This window comes from Anopheles gambiae, chromosome X (genome assembly GCF_943734735.2).
Source record: "Anopheles gambiae chromosome X, idAnoGambNW_F1_1, whole genome shotgun sequence".
NCBI classification, from domain to species: Eukaryota; Metazoa; Arthropoda; class Insecta; order Diptera; family Culicidae; genus Anopheles; species Anopheles gambiae.
The window spans coordinates 17295865-17318671 of record NC_064600.1 but is presented as its reverse complement, the minus strand read 5'-3'; the positions used below and the strand labels follow the sequence as shown (position 1 = coordinate 17318671).

The following is a 22807-nucleotide window of genomic DNA, read 5'->3' as shown; positions in this document are numbered from 1 at the left end:
TAACAGAATGGGTGAACACTTTTGTTCAAACAATCTCTCTTGAGGCTTAACGAATACTCAAAACACTCTTAAAATCTTCATTCAGAAGCAGAAGTGATAAAAATCAGCCTTCTAAATTCATACACTTTGGGATAAGCCCACCTGTATATTATACACACTTAGATAGCTGCTCGAAAACTGCTATACAATGCGAACAGCTGACAGGCTGAAATTTCAGCCTACGAACTTACAACGGAAAGGGCCCCAATAGTGGAGTTTATAACACGTAAAAGTGAAAAGGCCGGTAAAAAGGAGGCCGGTCTCGTAGTACAGTCGTCAACTCGTACGACTTAACAACATGCCCGTCATGGGTTCAATCCCCAAACAGACCGTGCCGCCATACGTAGGATTGACTATCCTGCTATGGGGGGGAATCAATTAGTCACTGAAAGCCAAGCCCACAAGTGGGTACAGGCAGGCCTTGACCGACATCGGTTGTTGAGCCAAAGAAGAAGAAAAGCGAAAGGCCATGGGAGTGACAAAATGCTGACAAATTTTTCAAAATGTGAGCTTTTGTCACTTTTTTGAGCTTTTGTCAAAATTTTGTAACCTGGAGCAGCCAGGAAAAAAAGTTGACAAAATTTGACAAAATTTGACGTTCGTGAAAAAGCGTAAACAAACAGCTATTTGGCGCAGTTGTGACCCATTGTTATGATAATAATGCTAAAATGCATGATTCTAATTGATATATGTACCTATTTAGTACTTCTTAAACAAAATATCGATGATATTCAGATGTTGGAGCTTTTTTTCGCTCTTGTGTATGTTTTTGGTGCGGCCACGAGAAAAGCTCTTTTTTGCAGTTGACAAGCAATTTTGACAAAGTTGAAAATGTTTTCAAAATTTTTTCAGCTCCGTGGCCATGCGCTATAAATCTTCAGCATCAGGTGTTCCTGCGATCCACTTCCATATGGTGCCAATAGTATCCCATAGTCGTTCTCTGTTCGTGTGTGGCCTAATCTTGTTAAATGTTTCATGCAATTTATTAACCTTTAATTTTATAATATTGTAAAGAGGATTATCGTTCACATGGTGTTTTAATTCCGCATCATTGTTTATGAGAACTTGTTCTAAATGATCTATCTTGATTGGGTGTATGATTCTTATGTTTCCTGTCTTGACTCGTGCTTGACCTAATGGAATTACTGCTAAGGGGTTGTTCGTTATATCATGTATTCCTATGTTAGCATAAACAATTGTAAATGACACGCAAATGGCGAGTCTGAAAAGAGAGAAAAAAAGTTAAATGTTAGTAAATTTTTGTTAGTTGGTTTTCCTAAGGTTAACTTTGTGTACCTTTCTGTTATTAGAATCGGTTATATAAGCTGAATGATTTTCTTTAATTTTTATGGGATAGTATCTACTTTCTCTTTTGTTATTTGTTTTATTTATTTTTTCATATGCAATGCTTCCTGGTTCATAAGTCTGATATTCCTGATCGACTATTTTCTCTTCTTTTTCTTTGAAAAGTTGAGCGATTTTCCTATCTTTTTCTTCACGTATTTTTTATCTTTCTGCAAATGAATGGTCAATTGAAAATTCTCCAATATAAATGTTTCTCGGTGTATCTTTAATGAAACTATGTATAGAGTTGTTGTATTTGTAAGTGGCTTGTTGTACAAGGCAAGTGATACTCATATCTGGATTAAGAGATTTAATGCATCTGGCTATTTCTCGTATAGTTGAATGACATCTTTCTACTTGACCATTTGTTTCTGACCTATTAACCGGAGTTTTAAATATTTTCACGCCTAAATTCAATATTGATTGTTCTAAAACATTTGATACAAAAGAAGACTCATTATCAAATACTATTTCTGCTGGAAGATTCCAGTCATATAAAAGCTGTAACAAGACATCTTTAATATCGGCTATTTTGATTTTATAGGTCTGATTTTTAAATATTTAGAAAATTTGTCGAAGGATGTAATAAAAAGATTATTTGCATTATAGGCAAAAATATCTACGTGAACTATTTCTCCTGGGTAGGTAGGTATTGGGGTTTTAATTGGAATGAACTTTTGTGGTTTTCTATCATATTTCCTAGTTTGCAAATTTCACAATTTTGAATGAAGTTTTGACTGGATTTACGCATTCCAGGGAAATAATATTTATTTATGAATTGTATAGAATTTTCTTTAACATTTCTATGTGCAAAGTTATGTATTTCTTTAATTTTTTCTATTTGTTGTTCTTCTGTTTGCAAATCTTCTACTATCAATTGAGAATAACGAATTTGTATTACTTTTGAATTATACATTGATTTGAAAATTTCTTGAATGTTTCCCATTATGGATTGATCGCAATATATACGATGACGTACTTTAGGATTGAGGAATTTTTTAAAAGTTTGTTTAATGAAGTCACTTGAAAATTCAGATTCACAGAAGGTGTGTATTTTATACCCTTGAAATGGTATTGTTAGTTCATAGGAGGAATTTGGGGTTAATCGGAATATAAGTTGATTTCGGAAAACATTAATGGGTGCCTCTGTTGAAAGAATATAGTCGTTGTCATCATCTTCTGCTGAGTGTTGAGTGGGTGTTAAGGAATTAATTTGAACACGTGATAAAGCATCTGCAACAATGTTTGCTTTACCTGGTTTATAACATAATTCATAATCATGTTCTTCTAAAAATGATTTCCATCTTTTAAGTTTTGCATTATTATTTTTTGGGGAAAGTGTAAATGTTAGTGGGAGGTGATCGGTAAAAATTTTAAGTATTGCTCCGTAGATAAAATTTCTTAGAGTTTGTAATGCCCATACTACTGCTAGCATTTATTTTTCGTTAGTCGCGTAATTTTCTTCAGTTCTGCAAAGAGTTCTGGAAATAAATGTAATTGGTCTCTCTACATCTGAGGTTTGTTGCGAAAGTACTACTCCCAATGCTATATTGATGCATCTGTAGTAAGAATGAAGGGTTTTTCAAAATCCGGAAAAGCTAAAACATCATTTGAACATAGCACTTCTTTAAGGTATTGGAATGATTTTTTTGCTGATGCATCTAAAGTTATGGTGAAATTTGACTGGTTTTTGAGAATTTGGCGATGGCCATCCTCTTCTCTTAAAAGTTTCGTAAGGGGTTTCGCAAGTTCTGCGTAATTCTTTACGAAACGTCTATAATATCCGGAGAGTCCTAGAAATGCTTTTAAATCTTTTAATGTCTTCGGTTCGGGATATTTTTGGATGCATTCTACTTTTTTCATGTTTGGTTTAAGACCTTCTACAGAAATAATGAAGCGAAGAAATTCAACTTCTTATTTAAGAAATTCTGATTTATCTGGTTGTATTTTAAAATTAGCTTCTCTAAGTGTTTCTAACACAGTTTTTAATTTTTTTAAATGTTCTTAAACAGTTTTTCCAAAGACTACTATGCCATCTATGTAAACATAGCAAATTTTTCCAATATGTTACGTAATGTGTCATCCATTACTCATTGAAAAATCGATGGTTCATTTTTTAAACCAAAAGGCATTCGTACAAATTCGTATTTGCCATTGTTAATTGAAAACGCAGTTTTTTCTATGTCTCTTTCATGCATAGGAATTTGATGAAATCCTGAAGCTAAGTCTAATGTAGTAAAATATTTATTTGAACCTAAATTGGCCAAAACGGATGCAGTATCTGGAATAGGGTATCTATCACTTATGGTTTTTGAGTTTATTTTTCTGTAATCTATGACAAGTCTATATTTTTTTTCGTTAGAAGCATCAAGTTTTTTAGGGACAATCCATACAGGTGAATTGTATGGAGATCGAGATGGTCGTATAATTCCAACGTTTAAAAGTTTGTTTATCTGGGAATGCCGATTTTAGTGCTTGTGGATATGGGTATGTTTTACTGTAAACTGGTGATTGATCGGTAGTTCTTATTTCAGCTTTAACCTTTGTAGTAAAAGGTAGTTTTTTATCGGGAGGCTGAAATATATCTTGAAAATCGTGGAGCATATTTCTTAAATATTTTTTTCTTGAGTTTGTAAATGTTCATCGTGAATATTTATTTGATTAACTTCTTGAAGCTTGTATAGCAATAATGGAATAGTATATTTTCTATTTACTATTAAAGTGTCTTGTACTGTATTTATCCATGAACCATTTTCCTTTAAAGAATCCCAACCTAAAATAGTATCAAACGATTTCAGTTGTTCAAGATGAAAAAAATTTATCATCTTGTCCGAGTATGGTTTAAGTAATCTAGCTTGTGAATATATGGATATTTTGACGTCTCCTGCTACAGTTGAGATAAAAAATGGTTTTTCTAAGTCGTGAGAAATTTTTGCATATTTTGGATGTATATAGTTTTTGTTAGATCCTGTGTCTACTAAGATTCGTAATGGTTATTTTGCATTACCATAGTAAAGGAAATGTGGTAATGTGGAACTCATTCTAAAAAAAATCAATTCGGCTTCTTCTTGTCTGTTACTGCATGCCAAGTATCGATCATGGGCGAAGAGCACATCATCGTCACATTCTACTAATGTTTTTGCCATTTCCTCTTCATATTCTACTTGCTCTTTTCCTGTGTTTGTTTCTATATTAAATGCTCTTGTTCTTTTTAATGGTGATTTATATGTTCCTCAAAAATTAGAACGATTACCGTAATTTACCTGTTTAGAACGGATGGAACTATCAACATCCATGGGCTCTGGTTGTGGCGGGTTTTGTGCGACTGGTGGTTTAAACGGATTTCTCTGTGGAATTACAGGAGGTCTAATGCGTAAATGTGGGTTGTAAAAGTTTTGATTTGGTCTATTTTGCGGAGTTAGATAGGTAGGAGGCCTGTAAAAATTGGTGAATTGGGGTGGTTTGGAGTGGTTGGTGGTCTGTACATATTTGGTTTTGTTGATATTCTTGGTAGTATTGGGATAAGATTCCTGGGTGCGGAAGGTGGTATGTATGATTTTGGTGTGGTAAGCATTTTCCGACACTCGATGTTTTGGAATGAAATACAATAACTGTAAGCAGCGGCCAATGATGTGGGTTCATAATTTCTTATGAATTTGTATACATCTCCATCAAGTCCTCTAATGAATGAATCAATGGCTTTCCTATTGTAAGTTTCAATGAGAGTATGAATTTGGTTTGCTATTAATGACAATAGTTCATTGACTTCGTCATAATACAATTCTAACGACCGATCATTTTGTTGTACGTTCATCACCTGGAAGTCAAGTGTTTCAAGATCGCGTTTCTCTCCGTAATACATATGTTATTAAGGTTTTCTTGCTTAAATTCCAATTTATTCCAACATTTGAGGCCACTAAGGAATCGTTAGCCTCACCTCTAATTTTTCTTCGAATCTGTTTTGTTGTTCCACGGTATTGGTACTGTTGGTTTGGTATAGTTTTACTATACCATCAACATCATCAATCCAGCTATTTAACTCACTTGGTTCACCAGAGAAAACAGGCAAATCTTTTACAAGATCAGGTATTTTATCGAATGATTGAGGACTTACGGCTGTTCCGTCAGTTTTCGTAAAATTTAATGGGAGATCCGAGTAATCTATTACTCCAGGTATCGATTGTTGTTGTGCTTCTAAAGCAGCTAGTCTGCTTAGAATTCTATCCACTACTTCTTGTTGAGACTTTTCGAATGAAAAATTATTTAGTGATTCTATTAATTCGTCCAGGATTATTATTAATTGATATGTATATTAATTAATTAATTTATTTATTTATTTATTTTTATTTTATTAATTGCTCGGCCACGTTGGATTACAGCAATAGTGCTTACTGACTATAGTATACAATTATTCACGAAGGAGTTGGAAGGAGTTTATGGTACGGAAAAGGAGCGAAGACGGGATCGGTAGACAGGATAGGATATGTTGAAATCGAACAGATCAGAAGTACTATTAAAAGACGACATAGCTCTTACAAAAGGCTCATTGCGAGCAAAACGTGTACGACATATAGGTAACTGGAGACGAAAACGATAACGTAAGGTGCGACAAGGTGCATACAAATGTAAGCGCGACAGAAGTGAAGGGGTATCAATCGTATTGAGCAATATGCCAGCGACGAAAGAAGCCTGAGCGACCGAGAAGCGGTGCTCCAACTTGGCAAGGCCTAATAGAGTGCATCTATCGTCATACGAAGGAAGCGGAATAGAGTGATGACCCAGCGACCTACGAAATACGATCCTCGTAAAACGCCTCTAGATCCTTCTCTTTGGAGCAGAGATACTTGGACAGGAGACCAGATGACACAGGCATATTCTAGTATAGAACGGACCCAACAACAATAAAGGGACTTAAGACAAAAAAGATCTCGAATTTCAGTGGACATGCGACAAATATAACCAAGACTTTTGTTGGCCTTGTTGTTGACATAGTCCGTGTGCTCTTTGAAAGAGAGGCTCGGATCAAAGAAGACGCCAAGATCCTTCGACAAGGACACACGGGGAACAGGGGCATCACAGACACACACATGAGTTATACTTGTAGAGGATCGGAGAAAGACAAGACAGAACATTTTTCAGGACACAGGACTAAACCGTTAGAAGCACACCATGTAGAGAATTTACAGAGCCAGGATTGAAGGACTAGACAATCAGCTGTAGAAGATACAGGAAGAAAAATTTTAACGTCATCCGCATATAGCAAGAAGCCGTTAGGAGGAAGGATCGAAGTACAGTCATTGAGGAAGAGAATGAACAGTAAGGGACTAAGGACACTACCTTGAGGGACTCCCGAAGAACTAAGAAAGCATTCAGAGAAAGAGCCACAGATTTTAACTGCATAAGAACGATTCTCAAGATAGGAGTTGAACCACGGCAATATAGAGCCACCGAAACCTAGTTTTCGAAGCTTAGCAACAAGTAATGATAGAGGTATACTGTCAAATGCCGCTTTGAAATCGGTATAGATAGTGTCTACTTGCTTACCACTAGACAGATAGTGATATAGAGAAGACAAAAAACACATTAGGTTGGTGGACACTGAGCGATTGGGCATAAAGCCGTGTTGTTCCGTAGAAATATAATTTTTTACACAAGGCATTACAGATAAATGGACAATTGACTCGAGGATTTTAGAACACGCACAAATAATAGAAATGCCTCTGTAGTTTGATGCTAGTGTGCGGTCACCTTTCTTATAAATGGGAACAAGCCAAGCTAGTTTCCATTGACTAGGAAAAATCCCTATACTAAGCGAGCGAGAAAAGACGAGTGAGAATAGGAGTGAGGGTATTGCCACATTTTTTCAAAACACAGGCAGGGATGCCATCGGGGCCTGGTGAAAACGAAGTTTTAAGTTTGGATAGGGTAAATGTACCTATAGTGGTGGTAGTACCAATAGTGGTGCTATTGCTCTAAAATGCGGTTCATAGGGCAAATTAAAAAGTAATTAAGTTATTTACGTTAGTGTGAAATGTTCTTTAGCCTTTTACAAAGGGTTTAAAAGTTAAATGGGGCCATTCCGTTACTTAGTGACCGAAAAATCCATTATTTTGTGAAATGTGTCAACATTTTTCCAAAATCCTTAGGATTTCATAACGAAACTCATTTTTCTGTTAACATTCTAAACGACCACATAACCACGCAATTACTAGTTTTTCAACATAACTGTTATGTAATTTTATTGTTTTACTAAAATTATTTGCCTTTTGACCATATTTATGCATTTTTCAGTGTTTTTTACCATAGTGCCATTATAGGTACACAAAAAAAGGCATGTTCCTATAGTGGTTATAGTTATAAAATCAATAAAAACAGGTCGTTTTAGATTTTTTTGAGGATATTTTTGACATGTCGTACTGTTTTCACTAAAATAAGCAACAGAAATGAGTTTTATGTACGTAATTTATCAAAAACAGGCCAAAATTCGCTTATATGGCTGAATGAAAAATTGACTTCAAATCAAGCACACTCTTCCGGGTGTAGGTTGACGACAGGTGTGATGCAGTACTTTCGTCAATAGTTTCATCGATCAAATTTATACATTTTTTTACGATCAAATTACGGAAAAAACCAATATTATGGCAGTAATCCTTGCTATTCATACGAAAACAGCTTCGAAACTAAGTTTCATTGATATTATACACCGTTTTTTATGCATCTTTGTTTACCACCACTATAGGAACACAATACGACGACTATAGGAACCATACCACCATTATAGGTACAACGAAGCAGTCACAAAAATATGTATTTTTCGTAAATTTGATGTATTTCATGGTAAAAGTGGTTGTGATTGCGAAGATAAAACATATTCCAATTACTACGTGTTAAAATATTCAGATATTGTCCTTCCTGACACCTTAAATCCATTAAAATACATCGGTACCACTACAAATTGCACCACTATTGGTACATTTACCCTAAAGCGGATTTTACTAGGCTTTCACTTACAACGACTGAATTACATGATATCACATCAGAGGGCGTGTAAGACAAGACCGATGATTACCGTGGTGCTGGTTCCGATGATTACTTTGTTGATGATAGCATATTTCGCTATGAATGGTGTTGCATTGTTTCGGTGCTGGTGTTTTGCTTTCGGTGCTGTGATGTCGTGTTAACTGAAGGCGCTGGCGACTCGGAGAGCCCCCGGTCGATGCGCCCTTTGGACCGATTTGCGATGGGTCTCCTTATCGAGCACCCACCGCCTCCAGGTGGCAACTCCGTATCGGATGATACTGTTGTCGACGTTCACGAGCTGTCTCCTACTGCGGCTCTTAGGACCACGCTTATTCGGCATCAGGCAGGTCAAGGCATTCGTTATACGCGAAGCCTTATTGACCACTCTTTCCAGATGCCGGCTGTGGTGCTGTTTGCGACAGAGGTCCACTCACAGGTACAGTATCGGACAGAATGATAGGACCCTGGTTTTTTCAACGCAGCATGCACCTGTTGGGACAGGTTTATGTGTGTGTGTGTGTGTGTGTGTGTGTAAGTGCGTGTGTGTGTGTGTGTGTGTGTGTGTGTGTGTGTGTGTGTGTGTGTGTGTGTGTGTGTGTGTGTGTGTGTGTGTGTGTGTGTGTGTGTGTGTGTGTGTGTGTGTGTGTGTGTGTGTGTGTGTGTGTGTGTGTGTATGTGTGTAAGTGCGTGCGTGCGTGCGTGCGTGTGTGTGTGTGTGTGTGTGTGTGTGTGTGTGTGTGTGTGTGTGTGTGTGTGTGTGTGTGTGTGTGTGTGTGTGTGTGTGCATTTGTGTGTGTATGTATATTTGAATGTGTATTGGTGTGTGTGTTTGTTTCACAAGTATGTCGTTTCGGATAGATTTGTAAGTAGTTTTTTTGTGTTTTGAGTTAGGTTTTTGTTGTAATTAGCAGGACCACCGCCCTCGCGAGCAGTGATCCCTATTCAAAAATGCAATAAGCTCAGTTTTTGATCTTATTGCCGTCACCTACGATGACATTAATCATGCGTTGACGCATCGACATCACCAGATTCTGGATCGTTTTAGGTGGAATTTTGCTCCTCACCTCTTGCATGTGATAGAAGAGGTGATCCAGATCTTCCGGTATGTTTTTACCCAGCCTCTTCTTGAATATTGCCCAGAGGTTCTCAATGGGATTGAGATCCGGGCTAAGGGCAGGCCACTTCATTGTTTTGACATTGTTGTCAGCAAGCCAAGTTTGGACAGTCCCGGAAGTATGCTTAGAATCGTTGTCTTGCATAAACATCCAAGACCGAGGAAGGTTTTTCCTAGCATGTGATAGCAAATGAGTATCAAGAATGTCTCGATACCCAAAACGATTTAAATTACCGTGGATTCGAACCAACGGACCCATCCCATAGTAGGAGAAGCATCCCCACACCATGAGACTTCCACCGCCATGCTTGAAAGTTTTGAAGCAGTACTTCGGATCAAGAGCACAATTAACAGGGCGCCGAACCAACCTGCGTCCGTCCGACCCCTGTCGATTGAATTTCGACTCGTCTGACCACAAAACCCTGCGCCAATCCTCTTCATCGAAGAACATGTGCTCAATTGCAAATAACACCCGTGCGTTTTTATGCGCAGGTGTTAAATTGGGCACTTTGCGTGGCACTCGCGCGAGTAGCCCGGCACTGACCAATCTTCGCTGAACTGTTCTCGGCGTCACCGCCAATTTCAGTCTGCCTCGGATCTCTGGTGCCGAGCTAAACGGATGTTTCTTCGATATGTTTACGATCTTACGGTCTTCCTCCGCCGTGGTCTTCCGAGGACGTCCGGGTGATTTGCGCGTTTCGGTTGTTCGAAGCGCGTTTGCCACAAAGGTGCGCGATCGTTCCATCACGAACTCGATCGTTCTGCGCTTAATTCCAGCAGCCGCCATTCGCTTAATGATATGGCGCTGATAATCGGTACAATGTTTACCTCGACCCATTGTTACTAAAATTGCTTGCTAAGACCGTCAAGAACACACTGGTTAGAAAGTTGGACACGACTGATGCCGTGCACTGCCTGCGTTCTGCTTTTATACGCGATGAATCACATCGTTGTCGAGCAGCAAAAAAGCGTATTGATAAAAACTTTCAATGAGTAAGCGAGTGAGCATCTACCCATTCAAAACCAGAACAGAATACTGCTGCGCTCATGAAACAAAACGCCCATTGAAAAGAACACCTGCGCTCTTGCTCAATGCACATACAAAGTTTCCATGCGCACACAACGTTCAACGCAGAGATGCACGCATGCCTTTCAATGGCGTGCACTGGTGAAACACCTGTGAGGGAATGCCGAGTTCATTGCTATTGTGCGCGTTTTCATTTCGCACCGGTGTCGTATTCACATTCATGAAACAGCACACCTGCGTTCTCGTCCGAGGAGCAAGCGCTGCTGTCGATACAAACTTTAGCTTTTATCCAAGTGTGAACGCACGCTGTTTCACATGATAACACACATAAACAGAATGCTTTCAACGCAATATGAAACCATGTAAAGCTACGTTTCTTCAGACAAAAACCCGCGCACACACACACACACACACACACACACACACACACACACACACACACACACAAACACAAGTAACGTGGCAAAACAAGTGCACGGTGCGTTGAAAACACCAGGGTTCTATCTTAATGTCCGATACTGTACTTCTGCGTTTCCGGGGATTGAATCGAGTGACCGCCCGCTTGTAGGTCTGCGAGCTGGGGGACATGATGGGTACAAACGATCATGAACCCGGTCTTTTGGTGGGCAAGTTTTAATCCGACTCCTTGCAGCTACCGCTCGATCCTCTCCAGGTTAGCCGTTGCTAATGCGCTGACCTGTTCCGAGGTCCTTCCCAAAAATGTGAAGGCCACGTCGTCAGCGAACCCTATGATGTCCGCTCGTAGTCCTTCGAGCGGCAAGCGGAGTAGGTTGTCATACATGACATTCCACAGTGTTGGTCCTAGAACCGAACCCTGAGGAACGCCAGCAGATACAGTCCTCGACACTACTCTTTCAGCCGTATCATAGTGTAGTTCCAATAAAGTAGTTCCGCAGCACCGCCTGCAAATAAGGCGGAGTGTTTTTACGCTGCAGAGCTTCGGTCTTGGCCTGCCTCAGGAGTATAATAAAACCGCTCGCACTTTCGTCTACCAATCCGTTATCCCGGCCGGCGGACGCCTCCACGTCATCTGTATACCTCAATTTCAGCCTACCATGCCCCTCTGTCCTTGTAGACGGCCTAAAAACATTTTACAGGCTGGGTATTCCAGTTCCATGCGTGGCACATGGCCATTCCACCGAACCCAGTACATCTCGCATGTTTATCTAATTCTAGTTTTAGTTTATCTTTCATCTCTCTATTCATTCTAGTTTATCTAGCCTTTGGTGTGATAACTGTGGTATTCTTCCATAGTAAATTGATCTCGTATCGGTTTTCTTTACATACCAAGGTTGTCTGCTGCTTTTAAAATTTTGGCGCATTTTTTTTTTAACTCCGAATTCTTCAATTGAGAAGAATTTCCGCATGATTGATGACGTTAATTGTTTATCTTATTCTTTTTGATCATTTATTACAAAAAGAGGGCATCTATGTTTTTTTTGTTTTGTAATATAATTATTTCTTCTCCGAGTACTGCAACCTCCTTAGTACCAATCAACACGTATTTAGAAATAGGAAAGGTACTGCAACATATTTTGCCGAATTTAACGAACTATTTGAAAATTATTATCCCAAAGGCAGCAGTATATTAGACTGTACAATATTAGAAGACTGTGCAATATCAGAAGATTGTGCAAAATTAGACTTTAATATTCACGGAAACGAAATACCAGATCGACTAACCAACGCAGGACGTAATAACCCCTCATAATACCTTTCATCAGAGAGTGCTACCACACCTTTGGATTGGACACACCCGGCTCATCCCCACCTTTTTATTGCAAAAATTCAGCACCCCACAATGCAGTTTCTGTGGAGTTAATATTACCGTCCGCCCCATCTTAACCGATTACCTTGGATTTACTGGGGTACGCATCACCTGTAAATTGGATCCCATCATAGACATTTTCATCTCACGAGACTCCGATTGCCAGCGAAATATTTTAGAATTTCTCCGAATTATAAAGAACCTTTATCCCGAACTTGAACCAACGCGACTTATAAACCAGATATACTTTTTTTATAAAAACAACTGATACCATTAAGTTTACCCAGATTACCCAGGATAAGCTAATTGTAAGCCACAATGGCTTGCAAAGAAGAATGCTAAATTTTTAGATTATATGTCAATCTTGATTTAAAGAGGCTAATGAGGTAAATCGGCTCAAAGTCTTTATAAAAATCAGGTTCATAAAGACGAGAGTTTCCCCTGCCAATTGCTGCCTCTTGGATGAGTTTCATTTGACTAGATGTGTGTTACGCCAGTATGTTTTGGATATTATGTCAAGGACTTTATAGGCATGTTATATTCCCGTCGTTCTGAGAAAATATTAACTACTACAAAATTTCTTCTTCTTCTTCTTTGGCTCAACAACCGATGTCGGTCAAGGCCTGCCTGTACCCACTTGTGGGCTTTGGCTTTCATTGACTAATTGATTCCCCCCCATAGCAGGATAGTCAGTCCTACGTATGGCGGCGCGGTCTATTTGGGGATTGAACCCATGACGGGCATGTTGTTAAGCCGTACGAGTTGACGACTGTACTACGAGACCGGCTAAACTACAATACTACAAAATTTCAATTACGATCAAACATTCAATAACGGAAATGTTTAACAGGCAACAACTAACTTTTCATACACACATACAGATAAAAAGATCATTCTAAAAATAATCTGCTTAGGAAATTCGAAAGAAAAAACTAAATCATTCGACCACTTTTTCAAGAAAAAAGTTTAATGATAACGACAAAGGAACAGTGAATTACACATATCTTCGAAATAATTAATATTATGAAGACCTTTTCAATTTTTTAGATGTACATGTGCCTTATACCAGCATATTTGCGACCCTGGAACTATTTTTTTTCACATTTAATACAAACTATGTGAATATAGCCGAACACCGCTCAAAGGTTATCCAAAAATATCTAAGCTTTCGGATAAGTTAGATAATACAAATAAGGGCCATAAAAAGTAATGGGATAAATTAGTGTCAAGGTGATGATAGGCTAGGGAGTAGCTAAGCTCCGTAAAAATTTAAATGAAAGTAAACGAAATATGTTCCATAACCTCATTCAAGAAACTGTTATGCTACGAAAAAACATTATTTCAAAGGATTGTAAATAAATATCAAACCTTGATGATAAATCCGATTAAGTTTAATTAACAATAATGGCTCCTATACTAAGGAAGAAGTAATCGATAGGAGGAGAATAAATAGGGGAAAGCGGAGCAAAATGAGCATGTTAAGCAGTTTACTGAATATTCCTTTGTATATGCCACAAAACACCATTTTTCTTTCATTATTGTATGTCTCCATAGCGGGGCAAAATGGGCATGTGGGGCTAAATGGGCACTCAAAATGGGCTATGCCCATTTTACCCCACGTGTTAAAATAGCTTCTCGTAAAACATCAACTTTTATTTTACACTGTTTTCATGATTTTAAGTTGTTTTCATTCTATTTGGCAATTTTAATCCATAGATAGGGAGGAGGCATACAATAATGTAAGAATAATTGAGTTTTGTGGCATATTGAAAGGAATATTTAGTAAACTGCTTAACATTTTGCCCCGCTATATCCACATAGAATGAAGCCTAGTAATACAACACAGAATTCTATTCTATTTAGCGTAACGTCCTATGCTGCCAACCATGCCAACCTATAGTTATGCGTGGGATATTTCAAGTGCCATTAAAACAATATTTTCATTAATCCATCTAACAGGTCTGACGCAGATTCTGCTGAGAGTGTCGATGTTGACTAACGACTGCATCGGCGACTCCCGCCGTTGTTCCCGCGTGCGGGTATCTCATTACATGTGTGGTCACATAACTCTGTATAGGCTTTCGAGACTTATTTCACCCAGCCGGATAGTCAGTCCTTGCTACGGGGGGACGGTTCTTATTCTAGGCTTGAACCCATGATCATTAGGCCGTACGAGTTGACGACTGTACTGCGGATGACCCCAACATACTTGCTTTCTTCAAAAACATAAACAACAAAGAAACCTTTATCTTTATCATAAATTAAATCCAGTTTTCAAAATAGATTTAGTTATAGTTAGCTGGCCTAGATATGGTCAGCAATTAAATAGTATACAATATTACTTACTTACTTATCCGGCGCTACAACCGCTTTGCGGTCTTGGCCTGCCTCAGGAGTGTCCGAAACCGCTCACGGTCTCGCGCCTTCGTCTGCCAGTCCGTTATCCCGGCCTTAATGGCGGACGCCTCCACGCCATCTTGCCACCTCAATTTGGGCCTACCACGCCTCCTCTGTCCTTGTGGACGGCCTAAAAGGACTTTACGGGCTGGGTCGTCCGTTTCCATGCGTACAACATGGCCAGCCCACCGGAGCCTGGCGAGCTTAATACGCTGTTCGACAGTGAGGTCGCCGTACATCTCGTATAGCTCGTCATTATATCGGCTCCTCCATTGTCCTTCCACACATACGGGGCCAAGTATCCTTCTGAGCATCTTCCTCTCGAACGCGGCTAAGAGGGCTTCGTCAGATTTGGACAGTGTCCATGTCTCAGAGGCGTATGTGAGTACTGGTACTATATAGGTACTATATAGTCACAGCTTCGTCAGTCGCGACAGGTTCTTTGAGGTGAACTTCTTTTTCAGGCTGTAGAATCCCTGTCCCTCCCCTTCCTCATCAACTTAAATTCACTTACTTTAAGTTTGTACTGAACTCATACAAATGGAATTCTAGAGAGAAGTGGAGAAGAGGGGAGGAATCAGCTTTTAGCTCTCTCTCAAAAAATAAGTCCAAAATTGTCTGCCTTTGGGTACCAGTTTGGGTACTGAGATAGGGCCCCATCTCAGGTCCATAGTTTTACCCATTCATCGTGTTTTGGACGTTTGGGTTATTGCCATTAAACAAAAGAGTGATTACCAATGCACGAGAAACTGTCGCTCTCATCGCTCTCTTGCCATGCGCTACGTGCTCACTCAAAAACTGTGACGTCAGACCGGCGGTCAAAGTGTTAAGTATTATTTTATTTTTAATATTGCATAGGCCCCTGCGCGCGCCACGCAATTATCTTCAATAAATAAATAAATAAATAGATAGTGATTATTCTTTAGTTAGACTCCAAATAGTTAGCAAGTAGTAATAAGAATTGTAGAAACAAAAGAAATGTTACGACTTCTTGGGTGCCAAAAATATTAACTGGTACTTACCGTTGAAAAGGCCTTACACAGTACAGCAGAGTCCAAAACACACATACGCTGACGCGTGGTTGATAAGATTAATAAAATTAGTTTTCATTTATTTTCCTTTGTAGTGTCAACATGTTTGAACGTTTGACAGCGCTTAGTTAAAATGTAAAAAAAAAGCCACAGACACAGTTGAAGCAAGTGAAGAAACTAGTTGAACGTATGTGATACGCAGCGAAAGCATTATGTTCAAAGTAATATCATCTCAGTACTACATATCGCTCTTCATCGGTCTTCTATCCCGTTCTCTCGATCTCAATATTTTGCGATATAAAAACCAAAACCAGGATACGATGGTTGCTTTCCATTTCTTGACCCCTTCGTTATCTCAACAATATTTGCAGTATCACTATTTCCCGTTTCTGTTTTTCATCATCAATCAGGATTTATCCTAACTCGCAATATTCTTCACTTGTGTATCTTACAATTTAATTTCCTGTTCCACTTGATCCAGGTTTACAATGGGCAAGAAGCAGTACAATAAACGCTGAGAATGTGAAAGAATCGTGCCTCCCGAAGAAAAGACTCCCGTTTCAGAGAGGGGATCAACTAGGAGAACACGGTAGCTGTAACAAGGAAGCGTGTTTAAGGCATGTATTTAACGATAACGATGATTTCATCGAACAAACGCGTTTGACTCTTAATAAGTGGTTCTTCAAAAAAAAAGTTTAATATATGCATACTAACATTAATCATGAGAGCATAATAAGGATAAACACGAAAAAACAAATATATATATATCATCTTTTTGTAAGAATAAATACACAAAAACACATTCCTCTTTTATCGACCAATCCTAACTTCTTTCGTCTCGCTTCTGTGTTTTACATAGTTTTACCTTTTGTTCATAGAACTCGCTCTCAAAGTTTTCATTTTTTTAATTTTTTTTGTTGTTGTTTCTGGGACTAGAGCGAATGAACAACCTAATCGATATCTTTATTAGAGGTGCTGCCCTGTCTCGCCATTGCCGACTAACCTGCGCTAGTACGCCCGACTCGCTATGTCAATCTTCGATCGAAATAAACATCTCTGTCCAGATTCACGAACTCGGACGCAAATATACGTGCGTGGGGCAAAATTTAAGCAAAAGCGAAAACGAACCCAATTACCCTGCGATAAAACCTCTTTTAGAGAGTAAAATATGTGTTTTGTGTGATTATGTCAAGTAGCAATAAGAAACTTCTAACCGTGGATTCAGATGGAATCTTCACTCTTTTAATGGATCGGTGTGTGTCTATATGTGTGTCTGATTCGGTTTAACTTCGACGAACGGAAGCAAAAGAATCGACCTCTGTTCAGGGCCGCAACACAAAACAATTAGCTACGAAATGATGGGAAACGTTCGACATTTTCCCTTCCAAGCGAAAGATACGGGGTGCGGGAGTCTCCACTTCGGGTTTTTCTTTTCATGACCACCCGCAGAATCCTCCCAGTGTATTAAAGGGGGTTGTGTTGGGCAAGTAGAAGGATGGAAATGTGCGCACATTTTGCGTTTTGTTGTTTTTTTAAGTAACGAAAAATTTAAAAACAAATTCCGGAAATAAAACCCGGACAGCCTAATGCGGCAAAGCAAACGTTGTGAAACAAAAACAGTAAACAAAATAAACAGATTTAAATAAATAAGAGCAGGAGAAAAAAACAAAACCTTTAACAATCACAACCACTTTCCGTTTGACGCCCGTGTTGCCCGTGTCGCATTAGGTTGCGGTATTTTCTTCAAAGTAATATCTTTTTCATGTGCAATATGCTCCGCTCAATCAGCATCCTTTTAGTCTGAGAGTGTGCTTGTGTGTTTGTATGTTCGCTTTAGATTTCGTTTTTGAAACGTCGATAAATGGACTGCACGTAAGTGAAGACACATTTCCAGTCAGGCTTTCGCATGGCAACCATATCATCCACATCCAGTAGGGGCGCGATCCCGGCTTTTTCACTGAAGGTAAGGAAAACGATGACAGAGGTCAGTCAGAAAATCGGATAAAGGTTGGAGGAGCGTTCATTACTTACTCAGCCACTCGGAAGGCGAGGGTGAAATTATGGCGACGCTGCTGTGGTGTTAGTTTGCTAAAATCAAAAGCATCCGGCAGGAAATGGTGAATCAGCGCACAGAATGCCATTCCATCTGACCAGCTGGTGGAGAAGTTTTCTATTTTAACGTTCTGGGGTGTCGAAGGATCGATGACGATGGTCGGGCGGCAGGAGGAAGGGCAAAATAAACACATGGAATAGAGTGTGAATGGTAAACAGTTAGAACACATTTTCAGGGGTAATGAGGCGAGTATCGGTGCGGCGCACAGTACCCGATATCAATCGTTCAACACTGGCTGGAAAAGGGAAAATGGGATTAGCGAATGGGGTGGCGATGGGAGTAGGTGCTTGGAATCGTTCGACTTTCACCGACATGCTGGTTGTTATTAGTAGTAAGGTTGCAATAACATTAACATAAAAAACTTAAACTTAAAAAAACATCCAATACAAACACATGTCTAAATTACGGATCTACACCAACACACCCAGCTCTATCACCATTTGCAAACTAATTTAGCTGTTAGTATTAATTTTCAAAATTCACACCACCACACGAAATGTGCTGCCCACAATATGCACACACAAGAAGCAAGCGAGGATAATTGTTAAGCTTAGCGAAACGCGGTCAAGATTGGCTATCGAGATGCTGCTCCAAACGGGTATCGCAGTCCAGTCGTTAGCACGCTAGCTCAGACCGTGGTTCGAACTAGACCTATAGCGGAAGGAGACTGACTTTTATCTGGTTACAACAATTAAGCAAGGCTGTGTATCACGTCCAAGGTGATCACGTCCGTGGTTCCTTGGGTCAATACAAATAAGAAAACTATGTGGAATAATTTGCGCACCAGAAATGTACCTCTATACTGTCCCCCTGTTGTGAATTTATTTATGTTTCCTCTAATGTGTGGGAGGACAAAAAATGGGAAACTTTTCAATCAGAAAAATAAATATGAGTTTATTTCTACAGCATGTTGTTGCCGAAGTAAATGCTCATGTACTTTATGGAACGTTCTCTTAGAAAATAGTTTTATTTTTAAAGTTAAAAGTGTCAAATTTGTTGGCGCAATTTTTCAATACTTTTCATGCTCAAACTCAATGTCGACAACTTAAACGCTATTCAAGGGTGTTTCGCTGGCCCTTGGGTCTACAAGTCTTTACTTTTGGTGATTTATAAAATGGATTTCAAGAAAATTAAAACAAAATCGCACTTCTTCCTATCTACCGTGTTCAATGTGTTCCGCTTGCTTAAATTTGTTTGGTGTCCTGATGATGATGCCTTATAAATAGCACGCCAAATGGTACGATCGGTAACAACTCGTTCCATAAACTTATCCAACAACGGACAACGGACGCTTGGAGCGTTGAATTCACCTATTTGTGGCTTGTGCAACTGTTTTGTGACCCTTTGCTCGCGCGATAAACATTTACAATAAGCCATTTGCAAAGCTTGTGACAGGGGAGTACCGGGTGGTGTACAGGGAAAAGAGAGGAACATAACAGAGGGTAGTGAGAGTATGCTTTCGCTTTGCAATCTTTTCCACCCCTAATCGGTAGTGCGTATTTGGTGGCACCCTCTGTACATGCGATGGTGTGGTTGGAAAACGGTAGCGGAAGAAAGAAGAAAGCAGACATTAGCAAACAACACAAAACATCCACAAAGACTACTACGAGACAGTTTGCCTAGCCATGCACTGTCGCCAGCTGCAACGCAATAATGCAGGCTGTGCGCTTCAATCCTTCAGCGGACAAGCCGGGACCAAAACAATATAAAACAAAACAAAATTACACCAAACAAAATAAATCAGTTACAGTAGTCAACTCGAACGCCACCTGGAATTCGTACGTCGGGTACGTCGCAAGGAGGAACAATAGGAGCCACACACGACAAAACAAACACCGAGGCACAAGTCCGGTCAAACGAGAGAAGAAGAAGCTTGGCAGGGGGGGGGGGGGGGGGCAGGATAGGCGGCGGGCAAAACGGCAGAACGGGAATGGTTGGGGTCGGTCGGGATGGAGCATGGGAATATGGGAATGTAGAGTAGAGAGCTAGCAAAAAAGGGTGCTGTACCTCGTATTCCTTCGTCTTCATCTGGCACCACTGCAACAGTTGATCCTTAACAGTTGCGGCGCGACGATTCAATGCGGGATCGGTAAACTTAAACATCGGACCACCCATCGCGCCGGACGGAGTCGTCGGAGTGGACGGTGTCTTAGGGGAGCTATAGACGGGGAGCGTGTGCAGCAAGAAGAAGAAGAATAAGAAGAAGAAAAAACGAAAACACCCAGCCAGACACGGTGTGTGTGCGTGTTCGTGTATGATCAGAGTGTCATGGACAACAAGAAAAACATATACCATGGTGTCTTCAGGCCGCACGTAGTCGAAAATGGGATAACTCGAAACAGGAAAGGACGAGATTGGGTAACAAGCGGGTAAAGATTGGGACGTCAGGTTGTAAGAATGTTATATATAGCCAAAAAATGAAAATGTTGGACTATTGGGAAATTTTGAAAACGGAAATTCAAAATCGACGCCTTTGGGCGCTCGAGGACAAAAGACAGAGACGCTGTCTTAGCCTAGCATGGATCTAAAGGAGGGCAGCTAGGGGCGCATGGAAATACCAACAGCCATTGAGGGTGTCGTGATGGAATGGCTTTTTCCTCTGCAATTGCATTCAGAAGATCTTCTTCCAAGGTAGATAGCCTGCGCGATGATGACACATTCATAGCAGGTATCAAATACATGGAAAGAAATATTTGCCCTGCTTGTTTGGGGTTTGATTCTTCAGTTTGATTTCGATCGATGGCGTTGATGAGATATTACATGAGTAAATGAGTATGGGAGGAGGTTAGAGATAAGTCTGGGATTGTTTTAGGGGAAAATTCACTCAGGATATGGTTATATGAAAAAAACCCGGATTAATTACGAAGCTCTTTTGAGAAGTGTAATGGTTACGTGGTTAGGACTTACGATACTATCGCGCTACTCTACTATTTTCAGACTGCACTAAAGGCACTTGTGGTCTACTTTCTAATCATATCTTAGAGATTGTACGGCTTAACGTTCTACACTCCTCGGTCTACAACCGAGTACGGGGTTTAGGCTGCTATCCCAAGAATTACCCAACATGCCTGTTAACGTGTACGTCGGTTAGGATGGTACAGTTCTTTCTGTTCCCGAAGTTGTAAGACATTCGGCGTAAATTTCGTTAATGCCACGGTCGTAAAATGATTAGCGCAAAGTTGTTTAATACTACCGACCGAGGTTTTTTTTTTAAGAGATGAGAAATGAAAGAATACGATTAGGATGTTACTACTATATGAGATTGTGTAAATGGGAGCTTTCTAGACTGTACGGGGATGCAATTGAAATCTGAGCACGACTAGAACGTTCGAAAACAACGTACGTTTGACATGCTTTCTGCACTCCTTGCGACGTGTTGTCGCAGAGAGTGCATAGAGGAAGTAAGCATGCCAACTGTATCAAATCAAGAGTAAGAACCCTTTATCATCATGCTCAGCCTTCCACTGTATTCCCTAGCTCTAACTGTCATTGTCATAAATAATCTTTTCCGCATGTGGGATGGAAGGTCATTATAATAACAAAATATGTAGCGACGGTCTTTTCGATAGCCGGTATTTTACCGATAGCTGTTATCGTGCTAACTTACTTAGGAGGTGATTGCGATGAGAGCGAGTTTTGCTTGTCGAGCTGCCGGAACTTGGCGAAAGGTGACATCGGCTTGGGAGCACTCGAGGCAACGGTCTTGGTTGTAACTGCAACGAAACACGCTAGAGATCAGTACGCCGGTACGGCCAAACGTTGAATAATGCGGTCACGTACCTGTAGTTCTGGTGGTAACGGCGGCAGAACCATCCTGCGATTCCATTTTCGTGTTAGCGATAGTGCGCGTGGTAGTTTGCTGCACTGCTTAGCGTAGCGTTGGATGAGTTTAGGGGATGAAAAGAGAACGCATAGAGAAGAGTACGTAAGGAATTAAAGATCGATTAAAACAACGTGTGTATGGCTAGTCCGTAGCTAGCCCGTAGTTAGTATGCCTGCTAGTATTCAAATCTGAGAAGGAAGGAGAACAATCATGGTAGGTACTACACAAGATCAAGCACATCCATTATCTCGCATCTTGCGTACACATACACTATACAACCGGGGAACATGTTTGGAATGCAGTAGCACTAAGTACAACGATGCACCTAATAAGCACAGCAAAACGTAACACTAGTTAGCGACACAGTAAAACAGCAGCTGGACGTGATCAGCTTTGTGCGAAACACCAGTACACCGGTACACGGAACATACAGCCCCAGCCTACAGGGTTTCTCAGCGGATCCTGATCGCTTTTGTACACCGTTTTGGGCATCTTACGGAGTGATGTTCGCATCTCTGACAATACCAATGGCAGAGTGTATTACTTATTTTTACCAACAAATCAGGAGAAAGTATGTCATCCTGTCATCGGATGAGCGAAGAAACCCTGTAAGATGCCGTGCAACAGTGCCTTACGACAACCTGAAAGACCAACGGGCCTACACATTCTCACAGAGAGGCTACTACAGCACACTAGGAACAAGCACGCGCAAACACACATACTAGCAAACAGCCGAGGACAATACAGGCAGGAGATGAATGGAGGATGGATCGATGAGACAGCTTGCAACAGCCAACAAATGCCACACAATGCCAGCGCACAGCGAATGGAGATGGAGGATTTCATTTCAATGGCGGTTTGTGCGGTTAGTAATGGAACAGATGAACGGAACCTGTACGGTGTGATAGCCGACCGATGGTCGCTGCATAATTTCGAGAATTTTGATAAAGAACTTTTTTCTGTTTTATACATCTATCCAATGGGAACCAATTGTATTGGTTTGCGTCACAAGCTTGGTACGCTTGGAACGATCATCACACGTCCTGCAGATACTGTTCCACAGGTTATGAAGGGACAAAGAGGGGAGCGCTTTTTCAGAAGCAGCAGATG

General features: G+C 40.2%; 1 protein-coding gene across 1 annotated transcript in view; it reads right to left on the bottom strand.

Annotated features, from left to right (window-relative positions):
* Positions 1-15815: 15815 nt before the first annotated feature.
* LOC3289780 (uncharacterized) overlaps positions 15816-22807 on the bottom strand; it is a 45099-nt gene continuing 38107 nt past the window's right edge. Inside the window, exons 10-14 of the mRNA XM_061642955.1 lie at positions 21655-21738; positions 21482-21587; positions 19882-20032; positions 17793-17944; positions 15816-17718 (exon numbers count right to left, since the gene is read on the bottom strand). Coding sequence (XP_061498939.1) covers positions 17595-17718; positions 17793-17944; positions 19882-20032; positions 21482-21587; positions 21655-21738 — 617 coding nt within the window. The 3' untranslated portion in view covers positions 15816-17594. The remainder of the gene's footprint in view (positions 17719-17792; positions 17945-19881; positions 20033-21481; positions 21588-21654; positions 21739-22807) is intronic.